The following is a 12,943-nucleotide window of genomic DNA, read 5'->3' as shown; positions in this document are numbered from 1 at the left end:
GGTAGCAACGATACAGCCCTTACTCTAAAGGTAAAGGTGTTGTGAAAATCAATAAGGAAATAAATATTCTAAAAACCAAATTTCTTAAACAAAAGCCTACTGACATATTCATTACCGGGCCCTGTGTTGTTCCATTTACAAGCTAAACATTTATTTGTTGAACTGAATGAATGCTGTCAGACAATCTGTCTGCTTTTGGTTACGTAGCATTTTTTTCAGTTTGGAGATACCACCTTTACAATGAGGAACAGAGCCTGACCAGAAGAGAGTGGGAGTTCTTTGCAACGACAGCTGAGTTTCCTCACGAGGATACTTAATTAGTGAGAAGAGGCATTCCAATTTGCCCGAATTAATACTGTACACCCCATGACCACTTCCCAATGACTAAGTACAAATAAATGGGGGGAAAAATAGGATCCCCCCTACTGCCTGGGTTTGGTAACAACACCTCCACTGCCTCCATTCTAGGATTTCCATTGCCAATGTCCTGGGAAAACCGCATCGATGTGAGACAGGGTATGAAAAAGCAAGCGAAATTCCTGGGCAAGTGGAATGGAGAAACTGAGACAAGAAAATTAAACAAGGCCAAATAGTTAGAGCAATTTACAGCCAGCTGGCAAATGGCAGAATCTTATCTCCTCTAACCCAGGACACCTGAGAGCAAACTGTTTACACCTCTTCCCCCAGTCAGAGAATACACAGGTTGCCCGGCCATAAATTACAGGGGTGGGGGAGGAGAGCAACGCTAATGCAAGCGGGGAGGGAGAGAGAGACAGAGAGAGCCAGCCAGAACAAAGGGAGCCGGCTCGGAAGAAGCTGCTGACCCCCCTCCTCTTACTCCCAAGAGAAACAGCACCTATGTGCTCCCCCTAGGAATTCCCTTTCCGAAATTCCTGCGCTTCCGCTCTATAAACTTGCCTCTGGAAGCTCAAGGAGAGGTGGATGTTAGGGTTTCTACTGCCACCTTCTCAGACCGCTGGCCTCCGACACTAAAAGAGTGCCGAAACGATCCAACCCGTCTCTGCTCTTCGAGCGGGGACGGGCGGCCTGCGCCCGACACTGCTGCCTCTGGTTTCAAACGCGCCATAAATATGATGGAAGTCACACTCTTACTTAAACATTGCTAAACTTAAAATAACGGAAGAAGTCTTTCTGGTGTATTGACTTACTCCATGTAGAGGAATCCATTTCAGAAATGTCACTCAATAGTGAGGTTCTGGGCAAACAGCTGGAGGCAACTGTTCACTTTGGCACCTGGCGCTACCGTTAGGAGAGGGAGGTGACAAAGAGGGTGTCTGGGCGTGAACAGAAAGCCTTCCTTACTTCCAGTGGCCCCAGCACACTGAAACCGTGGAGGACGAAGGGCCCCCTCTGAGAAGAACGCCGAGAGGAAGAATACGGCACCATTCAAGGCGCCAGGGAAGAGCCCTTAGGATTAAGAGCTGAGCAGTTCTGATCAAGTTCTTTAAAAATACCTTTAACCAAAACAAAAAGCCATCAAACAACTCAAAAATGCAGACGCTAGGATAGAGCCCCCAAACTTTTACTGGAAGGGGATTACGAAATGTAATTACCCAGCCTTCCTTGAGAACGAACTGCTGGCTGGCTTTAGCAAGGCAGGGCCTAGGCACAAACTCCACGGACGGACAGATGGTCAGAACCGCCAGCAGGCACGTTCTCCCTGAAACCTTAAATGGCAAGCAGAAAAGTGCTTCCCCGTTACTGGTACCTCACCCCCATTTTCAATCAATCAGTCCCCTCATTTCAGAAGTTGTGCTCACCCTTCAGCTGTGCTTGTACTGTTCCCTAACTCTTACTGCTTTACACCCCACAAGACACCAAAGTCTTTTTGATTTTTCATCCTAACGTCACTTAGGACTGTCCCTTCTTCGCTGTTCCCACCCCGGGGTCCACGCCTCCGTGAGCCAGGCGCAGAGTGTTTGGGTCGCACTCCTCAAGATGCCTGCTTTTCCCTGCTCTCCAGGGCTGTCGCTAACGGTTTTAATTCCGTTTTAGCTCACTGAGTCATTAAGACAACTGGCTGATTACCAAGGGTCTAATTTGATCTGGTGGGGGGATGGAATAGGAGTCACCCTCCAATATTAACGGGCTGGCATGTGGCTGATGTAGGAAGTGCCATCTGCATCATTCCAGAGAAGTTTCTAATGAGAGAACTGAGAAAACAAAACTACACAGACGAGAAAAGCACATTCAACCCTACAAAGCCCTCAGCTGAGACGCTGGCAGACAAGGAACAAGGCAGTGGGCTCGCAGCTCCCGCCAACCCACTGGGCAGATGACTCGCTTATCAGATACCGGCTCTTCAGGTCCTTGCCTCTCTTCGGTCCTAAATCCATCCTGCCCACGGCGGTTTACTACATCTCCCCAGAGGGCCATGCAGTAAGTGATCACACAGCCTAAGGGGTCCCCCCGGCCTCCAGCGATGCTTCTCTGTGTCATCAGCACGCTCCTCCCGGTGCCTCCCTGCTAGGTCCTGACTGACACACCAGTGCTGAGCACCTCCCATCAAAACGCCCTGCTCCTGTGCTGGCTGCGTGGCTCCGTGGGTGGGGCGCACATCGCATGGCTGTGGGCTCATCCCCAGTCCGGGCGGGCGCAGGAGGCATGCCGTCCATGTTTCACTCGCTCTTCGCCACCCACCTCCCCGCCCCGCCACTCTTCCTCTCTCTCTCAAACCAATGAAAAACATACCCTTGAGTGGGGATCAAATAAGCAAAAAGCCATTTTCCTAATTATAGCCAATCATCTCCCGGTTTTAGAATTAAATGGCTCTGGTTTAGTTTATGGACCCCGATGAAGGGCAGGAAACATCCTTACACGTTTACCTTTGAAAAACGGGTGATTATTAACCCACTCCTCCCTCAGCGGGGAAACCTGGGAAAGGCTAGAAAGAGCAGGCGGCATGGTGGGGGGCAGCGTGCAGGCAGAGGGGCCCATGAGGGGGGAGACTCCCCACTGGTGAGCGCAGCTTTGGCAGCCCCTTCCCTTTTTCCACCCCTGAATCCACACCACCTTCTCTAAAAGCCTCGGGACTGCTCTCCTTCTCACGCTGGGGCAAGAGCGGCGGGCTCCGGGGGTGGGGGGGCAGCTGCAGGGGTTAGGATCTCTGGATAGCCAGTTTTACACAGTCTGTGCACAACGACACCCCACTCCCCACCGTCCCCCAGCGCTCTGGGTGTGTTTGGGACTTAGACCTAAAGTATGAGAGGGAATACTCTGGAAGTAGGTACAATTAAATGGTGACAGCACCTCACCTGTGTTTTTACTTTTTAAACTTGTGAACTATTAAAGTAATGCCCACAGCAGCGTCACTCATAAGAGCCAAAAAGTGGACACAAACCCAAGGTCCACCAACTGATGAGTAAATAAAACTGCAGAGCCCATGCAATGAAGTGTTCTTGGGCAATAAAAGGGAATGAAGACCTGACCCGTGCCACAACATGGCTGAACCTCAAAACATCACGCCAGGTGGAAGGAGGCAGACGCAGAGGCCCATGCACTGAATGATTCCGTTTGTGTGACATTCCCTGTGGAGGCAAGTCTGCGGAGACAGGGAGGAGACTGGCGGAGGCCAGGGCGGGGGCTGGGGGCGAGGAGAGGGAAAGGAATTGGAGAATGACGACAAACGGGTACGGGGTTTATTCTGGGGTGCTGAAGACGTTCTAACGTGGTGGGAATGGTTATATAACTGAACACACTGTTTAAGATCCGGTAATACAATACCACCGGATTATAGACTTTAAAGAGGCAAATGGCATGGCACGTGAATTGTATATCAGTAAGGCTGCTATTTAAAAAAGTAAGACATATACATTGTCAAAGACCGAAACAATACAACATGTAGTGAAATCAAAGTCCCCCGTATCTGCACTCTGTTTTAAACCGCAATTCCGACTTCTCAGCTGATGCCACTATAAGCCTTAGAACACCGAGACCCGGTGTTCGATTACACTCTGCAGTAAGTCTCCTCGTGTCACTTTAATTACGGTTGTTCTGAGGGCCAGCTGTTGGTGAAGCACGCGTTTTTACTAAAATAGCCAGAAACGGCACTATGGGAACAGACCACACTCCAGTGCATTAAGGGGACTCGAGGACCACAGAACCGCGGAACAGAACAGAATGCCGCCAGGTGGCTCAGAGTGTTCTCGTGATCAAAGCTGTTTTTAAAGGCCCAAGACGCACCTGCAGGGTTTGTCCATGATGACAGACCGCACTAAATGAACGCATCTGTGGTGCGGCGAAGGGAGAGCGAAGAAGGGAGAGAGAAAGCCCTCCCGGCGCTCACCTGTGTCCCCGGGCTGGCCGGCGTGCTCTAAGGCCTCGTGTATCTCCTGCTCCAGAAACCTCCGCCGGGATGCGTCTGAAAGAGTGGAAGCTTCCCTTTCCAAGTTCAACTGAAAGTCCTTTTTTTCAGCCTCCTCCCACTAGATATAAATAAGTGAACAAAAGGCCACATAAAAATTGCGGTAATGCACGTGCCTGCAGTGGAAGATGCCCCTTCTGCCCCCTCTGTCCTGCTTCCTTTGGTTCGCCCAAGCACGTGGGACCCCTCTGGTGTCGGGGTGATGTGGTGCCTGCCCCGCGCCAGGCGGCTGGGGGCCTGGAAGCAGAGGCACCTCCGGTGCCACCAGCAGCCCACAGTGCCATGTGCACACGGGGTCCCAGTGTCACCGAACTGACAATTTGCGCCACTACATTTCAAATCTCAAATCCTGTAAGATGAAGTTTTACTTTTTTAAATTAATGGCAACTCCCGTTCTATTTAACGTGAATGCTATGTCTTAATAATGACGTCTACAAAATTCAGAGAATGAACTACTTCTCTTTCCGTTTAGTTCTATTTAGAATAACAGGCACGTGTCGCTGTACAAGGCGTGTGGCATGATGGCGAGACTTATGTATCCTGTCAGGTGATTCCAACAGGCTCGGCTAAATCCGTCTTTTCCCAGATACAGCAAAAAGAAAAGAAAAAAGGAGCAAACGTTTTCTTTGTGATGGGAAATTTTGGGGTTTACTCTCTTAACAACTTGGCTAGCTAGTGTGCAGCAGCTGTTGTTAACTGGTCGTCACGGCATGGAGACGGAATTCTTTGCCCAGCTCCGCTACACATAAGGACCACAGGGAAATCAAATCCCTATTAGCTCCTATTTTCTTCTCCCTAAAGTGAGAAAGCGACAGCTCTAAGGGTAATTAAAATAATCAATTGAAAATACTATATAACTCCTGAAGTTCACCAACAGTCTAGAGATACTACAGCTTTTATACGCAAAATTTGTTATAGAAATGGTAATGAGTTAAATAAGCATTAAATAACAACTTGACAGAACCATTAGGGCCCAGGAGGACCAGAGAGATCCATCCCTTTCCAGCTCCTGATGAGGAGCCTGAGGCTGAGGGATCCTCCAAGGCCACACAGTAGCAGCCAGGCAGGAACCAGGACGTGGGACACAAAGGGATCTCTGCATGGGGCGAAAAGCCCTTCCGGTTCTCACTGTGCTCTCAGAGGTGCCCCTTTACCCACAGGAGGGTCACCCCTAACTGTGCAGCCTCACTGTGCAGCCCCAGTGATCTGGGCATCGCTCTCGCCCCTCCCTGGCCTGGAATGAAAAGGGTAGGAGGAGGATGAATCTAGAATAGTGACCTGAAGGAAAACTCTTAGGAAAAGCTTTGAGAACGGACACGAGGATGCAGCAGCAGAAAGCCAGCTGTGCAGCTCCTGACCTCTGCCTGGCTCCTCGGTGTCCTCAGGGGGCCACCATGCCTGCGCGGCCACAGAGCGCAGGTGCCACCCAGAGGGGTCGGGGAGGGCCACCCAGAGGGTTTGGGCGTGTGATGTGCACGTTTCAGGCGCCGCCTCAACACCCGTTCTCTGACTCCTCCTTGGGAACAGAATCCTAACTTCACTGGGGATGATAGTGCTCCCTGCTAAACAGACTTCCTTCTCAACACTGTCTGCACCAACTGTGGCTAGCGATGTGACCTGGGGATTCTGGAAAGGGGTTCGAAAGGAACTGTCTAGCTGGGAGGTGGAGCCCTTTGCACTTCTGCCCCACCTTCTCCCCGCCGAGAGGATTGTCTGTGGGAGGGCGGGAGCCCCATCACCCCGATGGTCAGGCACCCGTGAGTGACCATGACAGACTCGTACCAGGAAGCAGCGCAGAGAGGCCGGGGAGGCCGTTTCCCCGAGGACCTTGGGGTCAGGACACCAACCCTGGACGGCCCACCTCCAGGCTGTTTTCACGTGAAAAAGAGAAACTTGTACCTTGCTTACCATCATTGTTACTTTGGCTCTTGTTACTAGCAACTACATATAGTTATTTAAAAAAAAAATCCTCACTCAAGGGTATGTTTTTGATTCTACAGACAGAAGAAGAGGGGAGGGAGAGAGAGAAAAAGCGAAACATCGAACCCGTAAGCTTAGGTGTGTGCCCTGGCCAGCAACGGAACGGCGATGTTTTGGTGGGGAATGATGCTTCAACCAACGGAGCCACCTGGCCTGGGCAACGCGTAACTGCTGTTTGAAGTCTTTTACATCGCAGGCGTAAAGACTGGGTTGGAGCAGTACTATTACTCAATCAGCCAGAACAAATCCGGGGAGCTGAGACACTGAGACCCTCTAAGGCACATGAGAAAGACGCGTAGTCATTTTTCAGGTGGCATCCATTCATGTTGGACTTCTCTGAGCAATACCTATCACAATTAGACCATGTTTAAGATATTTTCCAACAAAAAGTTACTTGGTTTGATGCTGTTGTCATTTGATTGTGTAATGTTTCAAAACTTAAATTATTAATAACAAGTTTATAACACCATTCTTACCTTGTTGACTTCCTTCCCCAGCATTGCATTCAATACTTCCGTTTCTTTCCTTCTATTTTTCCGGAGGAGCTTGGCCATTTCCTGGTAACATTCATTTCGCTGTAGATCATTACGTCTTTGTTTATGTAGAGCTTGAATTCGCCAGTCATTATTTAGACATGCTTGTTCAGCTTTTGCCAAGTTTTCTTTAATTAACTAAGAAAAAAATTGTCAATTTCAGAAACAAGGTCAGACCACGTATAATTATGGTATATCCATGTAATGTATCCGAGTGTCTAGGGCAACTGTTTGTAACCCTGGGTGCATATTAAATCACCTCTAGCCCTGGCTGGATGAGTCAGTTGGTTGGAGCGTTGTCCTGTGCATCACAAGGTTGTGGGTTCAATCTCCAGTCAGGGAGCATATGGGAGGCAACTGATCCATGTTTCGCTCTCACTGATGTTTCTCTCTCTCTCTCTCACCCTTCCTCTCTCTCTCTAAAGTCAATAAATATATTCTCAAGTGAGGATTAAAGAAAAGCACCTCTAGGTGTTTAAAATAAACTGATGTCCTGAACCCACCACGCACCAGTTAAATCTGGAGCAGCTGGCTATTGGTACTTTTAGAATGTTCTTCAAATGTACAGCTGAGGTTGAGAACTTCTAGGCTAAAAGACAGGTGGGGGTTAAACAATTGACATGTTTCAACCCTTTGAAAAGGAATCAGAAGAGTCTGTTCTTACAGACTGGACAAAAGTCTTTATGGAAAAAAAAAATGGGAACATTCAGCAAGTATGAGCCAAGTAATTGTTGCAAGTAACTGGTGGGAACCCCTACACTATTCCTGGCTTTGGGACCAGGGCCGGGCCCTGCCACACACCTACTTAACATTCTGCTTAAGGGACCCTAGAAAACTTTCTCTCTGGCAGGTCTCAAATTCTATTTCAATTCATTTGAATCAGAATTTCTCCACAAGAAATTCTATAAAATAAGTTTGGGAAATTTTCTTAAAGATTCACAGTATACCATATCTTTAAATTTGGCACGAAAAACTTTAACATAGCATTTGTTACCCCCTGTTTTACTAAATCTAAATAATAGTTATTATATTCTAGAGAATACATTTTGAAACTACTGGCTTATAGGCCGGGCAGAGACCTTATATTTTTAACTACTCGGGAACAATTTCTGAGACAAAACATGGTAGGATACTACAATTTATAAAGTTACTAGTTCCACTGTATTTTCTTCTAAGTCTTAAAATTCTCAAAGTACAAAAGACACATGTATGTGGTTGTCAATGAAATAAATAACCTGCAAATAAAATAATGTGAGATTCTAGAGCAGTGCTAACTAAAGCAAAGAGTGAATTAACTCAACCCAGCAGAGTTCAAGTTTTATTCCTTGATGACAAATGGAAATTTCCCCCTTTATAAATACACCACACTGACTGCGTGTTTACCTTCTGAGTGTCTTGGTTCTGCGCCTGATCTGTTTCTAGCAGTCTGTGAAACAAGCGCTCTTCGAGATCCACCTTCCGTCTGTAGGCATCTACCTCTTCTCTCATTTCTTTTGCAATGGTTCCTTGATTTCTAGTAAGATTCTGTTAAAAAAATTGTTCAAGAGAAATAATCACCAATCTGTAACAATAATGTTAGAACACAAAAGTGACTTTTCTTTTTTCCCAGAATGCTAATATGCACACAAATAAAAATTGTAATCATCTAACTTTCTTTTTTTTTAAAACATTTTATTTATTTTTAGAGAGGGAAGGGAGGGAGAGAGAGAGAGACAGACATCAATGTGCGGTTGCTGGGGGCCGTGGCCCTCAACCCAGGTATGTGGCCTGACTGGGAATCGAACCTGCGATGCTTTGGTTCACAGCCCGAGCTCAATCCACTGAGCTACGCCAGCCAGGGCCGTAATCATCTAACTTTCAAAGTAAAAAACGAGCAGCAGTGACGTCAGTGGAAAGAAGAGTAAGGACCCCCGAAAACTCTATCACCCACAAATGCCCTGAGAACCCTGGCAAAACCAAGTGTCTTTTTCATAACTCTGAAACTCAGCGGAAGGCTTGTGGCAATCTAGGGGGCATTTATTCATAAAAATGGCTGGATCTTGGTAAGAACAGCAAGCATATGGCCTTCTTAATGTGCGTTATTCCTACTTCCACCCCACCCCTATCTCTGCGTTCGCCTTGACAACCGGCAGCCTGGAGCCGATGGAGGGGGCAAGATGGAGCTGGAGCTCCTCCGAACTCTCCTTCCAGAGAATTGCCACCATCTGGCTAAAGGCTCTGAAAGACCCCACTCCCAAGGCTGTCTCTATCTGACCTGACTCAGAGCTCAGCTACTTCCAACAGCCTTTTCCTGGGGACATTTGCTCAAAACAACCAGAGGAAGCTACTGAATATATTGGCTGCCTGAGCAGTGGATCCCGGCAAGTAAACAGGCTAATCAGAAAGCTTTATAGAAAAAGGGGGGGAACTGATGTCCACAGGGGGCTTTTAAAAGCTCTGGTAGCTCCCTGGGACTCTGTGTGCATGCGTAAGGCCGTGCACACGCCAAGAGCCGTGTGCATGCTCAGACCTGAGAAGGCCCTGCGCTGCCAACTGTGTGAACTGCGGTTTTGCACAATCAGGAAGTGAAATCGAAGATGGAGCTGTAAACTGCCTACCTAAGTGTACAGGACGTCCCCAAGTACAAGGTGTCCCCAACAGGACACACACAGAGCCCTTGGGCAAAGACTGGAGGCTTACTGTTCAAGGCATCTAGGGAAATCTCTGTCCCATTACTAAGCTGCCTGAGGAGGGTCTCAAGTGGCTACATATGGCAAAGACTAGAGACTTTACAGAATTAATTCAGAAAAATCACTAAGCAAAGGAACAACAAGAAACGCTGGGGAGGGAGGAGAATCTGATTTGCCACATTATATTATTTTAAATGTCTAGTTTTCTTTTTTTAATTTTCATTGTTCAAGTACAGTTTTCTGTCTTTTACTCCCATCCCAGCCCACCCCCTAAAATGTCTAGTTTTCAACAACAAAAAAATTAACTTATTAAAAACCAAAAAAATATGGCCCTCCATACTTTTAATAGACATTAAGTACACGATCCCCAAAGAAGACATAATAATGGCCAATAAACACATGCAAAGATGCTTGACATCACTGATCGTCACAGAAATGCGACTGGAACCACAACGGGGCACCGCTTCACACCTGCTAGCATGGCTGCGCTCCAGAGGACAGATGACGGCACCTGCTCCCGGGGACGGAGAGCAGTGGGGACTCCGTTCGCCCAGGTCCGAGTCTGAGAGGACTGAGAATGCATGTGTGAACGAGAAGCGGCACGTGAATGTTCACAGCAGCTCTGCTCAGCAGAGTCAAAAGTGAAAATGACCCAAAGATCCACCGGCTGACGAATGGATACACACAATGGGATCGGTCTGTACAATGGAATATTTCTTTTTCAGCCACAAAAAAAAGGAAGCAATGACTTAGGCTACACAACATGATTCAACCTTGAAAGCATTATGCTACCTGAAAGAAATCGTCACAAAACCCCACAGACTGTATGATGTCATTTACATGAAATGTCCCGAACAGACGAAGCCGGAGACAGAAGGTAAACCAGTGGCTGCCAGAGGCAGGGGATCAGGGAGTGAGAACGGGGGTGGGGGCTCGTGGGTACAGGGGTGGGGTGGGTGCTCATAGGTACAGGGGTGGGGCGGATTGGGTGGGGCGGGGCAGGGCACGACCACAAACAGCATTCACGAAGACTTGAGTTAAAAAAGCAAAATACTTATCAATTGTTTGTAGCAACTAATCTCGCTTATCCTTATTGATGATATTAGCAGTTATTTCCTATGGGATTTTTTTTCTACTTTTCTAACTATCCCCTGGCAGCATAATTTGCATATAATTAGTTAAAGACAAAAATGTTTTTCAATGACACGCAGAGAAGGCACATGTGTGAAGAAGTGTATTGCCGGAAACTGTAGACCACTTAAACGACCAACAACAGAAACAGAAGTTTAGGTTATGGCTCATGGAAGGCCACCACCAACGTTCCCCACAAAGACAGGCCGAGTTTAGGAAAAGACTGGTGTCAAAAGAAAGCAACCAACTGGGCGTTCCAACAGTCTGGCTGCCTTACAATCCTGGGCGACACTGTGTTTTTCTTAAAAGGTAAATAAATAAATGAGTATTTTAAAGCCGTGAATAAATACAGTCTAAAAAGAGATTGTATAAACTCCACTTTTCTTCTATGGGGAATAGCTGATTTATACCTTCTCATAGAGTCGTTTTTGGGATTCGAGTTCCAGATGTCTCATTTCTAGGTCTTTGGCTGTGGTAGCAATTTCTTGATCTCTCATATATACCTATGATTAAAAAAAATTGTGAATACCAAAAAGAATTTACAAAATAATTTCTTTTAAAGCTTTGGTGAGGGAATCGAGATATTCCATTTTTTTTTAAGATTTTATTTTTAGAGAGGGAAGGGAGGGAGAGAGAGAGAGAGACAGAGAAACATCAATGTGTTGCTGGGTTGCTGGGGGCCATGGCCTGCAACCCAGGCATGTGCCCTGACTGGGAATAGAACCTGCGATGCTTTGGTTCGCAGCCCGTGCTCAATCCACTGAGCTATGCCAGCCAGAGCTACAAAATAATTTTTAATAGAGTGAGTAATCATGTAATCTGAACAACTCACTTACAAGTACTTAAAATAATAGGTATTGGGCTTTTGAAACCAGAACTGATATTATATTAACATTCAGTATGGAATCTAGGAATAATGTCTGAGTTAAAGTTAAGATTAATTTTCTTTTTTAAAAAAAGATTTTATTTGTTTTTAGAGAGAGGGGAAGGAAAGGACAAAGAGAAGAAGAGAAAAATCAATGTTTGGTTGCCTTTCATGTGTCCTCCACTGAGGACCTGGCCCACAATCCAGGCATGTGCCCTGACTGGGAATCGAACTGGCTACCCTTTGGTTTGCAGGCCAGTGCTCAATTCACTGAGCCACAGCAGCCAGAGATAAGCTTAGCTTTCTACAAAGGAGAGCACAATTACCGTATGTTCATCTACCCACACTGGGAGAACAGATGGCAGGTTCTTACCATACATTAGCCAATATTAGCAGTTAGAAACACTTGAGCAATTTAAATTTGTGGTGGATAAAAATATAGAATGTTTAATCTTATTAAATAGAACATATTTAATGTTTTTTTATTAAGCTTCTATACTTTTGTACACTTTGTTACTAGTAACTTCAAGTTTAAATACATTGTGGACTCCTCAACCTGTATATGCCCTGCCTGGATTTAGTTACTTTAAAGTTCCCCTGTCTCCAAAATTTGATTACTTGGAAGCTTTTCACTCTTAATACACTAGAGGGTTCGAGTAAGGCACTCTTTCAGCAGAGAAAATTAGAAACTGTCTCATCCCCGAGTTTATGAGCAAGGCAGTGATGACACCAATGGGTGGAGGAAGGTCTGACACAGCACATGATGGTTTTTAGGAGCTTCAATGGTAGAAGCTCTCTTGCTTGTGCGTTTTCAGAGATACAAACAGCTGTGTGCCAGAGCAAAAGCCGATCACCTCTGCTTGTTGCTAAGAGACGTCCTCAGTCACTGGTCCGTGTCACTGTGGACTCCAGCAGTCTTTCCTGCTGCTGCCTGAACTGTGAGCAGAGGAGTGCGTGTCTTTCGCAGGCCAGGAGGGTCAGAGGTCACTGTCAGAACCCGGATGGGGAGGGTAGGCAGAGGCCAATCACACCACCGAAAGGACTTCACAGGAGCTTTGATCAGAAAACCTGCCTTCCATGATACCTCAAAGGGGTTTGGAATAAAGGGGCCAGAGTCCTAAGCCTGCATTACTTTTGGAGAACACAGACTTTTCTAGAAGAATGAATTATCAACCTTATCAGATAATTGAAAGGAACCATAGATTAAAAAAAAGTTAAAACTAACTGGCTTGGAACAAAAAGTATTACCTCATGCTATAAAGAGATAACAGATTTCTAATACCGATGAATTAAAAATACTTCAAAATATTTTAAAAATATTTAGTATTTTACCAAAACTAGGTTTGAAACTCCCTAAATTAGTCTATGAAGTCAATGTAAT

The 12,943-nt window shown here is 46.3% G+C and overlaps 1 protein-coding gene across 2 annotated transcripts in view; it reads right to left on the bottom strand.

The window, feature by feature from the left end:
• Window positions 1-12,943, bottom strand: part of TBC1D31 (TBC1 domain family member 31) — a 49,799-nt gene that overhangs the window by 402 nt on the left and 36,454 nt on the right. Inside the window, exons 17-20 of one of the 2 annotated variants that reach the window (XM_045861101.1) lie at window positions 11,108-11,200; window positions 8,281-8,421; window positions 6,841-7,035; window positions 4,307-4,445 (exon numbers count right to left, since the gene is read on the bottom strand). In XM_045861101.1, coding sequence (XP_045717057.1) covers window positions 4,307-4,445; window positions 6,841-7,035; window positions 8,281-8,421; window positions 11,108-11,200 — 568 coding nt within the window. Of the gene's footprint in view, window positions 1-4,306; window positions 4,446-6,604; window positions 6,712-6,840; window positions 7,036-8,280; window positions 8,422-11,107; window positions 11,201-12,943 lie in introns of those variants that run through there. The other variant, XM_045861102.1, reaches the window with a different exon arrangement.

This window comes from Phyllostomus hastatus, unplaced genomic scaffold (genome assembly GCF_019186645.2).
Source record: "Phyllostomus hastatus isolate PE091 unplaced genomic scaffold, TTU_PhHast_1.1 phas_scaffold_21, whole genome shotgun sequence".
NCBI classification, from domain to species: Eukaryota; Metazoa; Chordata; class Mammalia; order Chiroptera; family Phyllostomidae; genus Phyllostomus; species Phyllostomus hastatus.
This window is presented reverse-complemented; position numbering and strand designations above follow the sequence as displayed.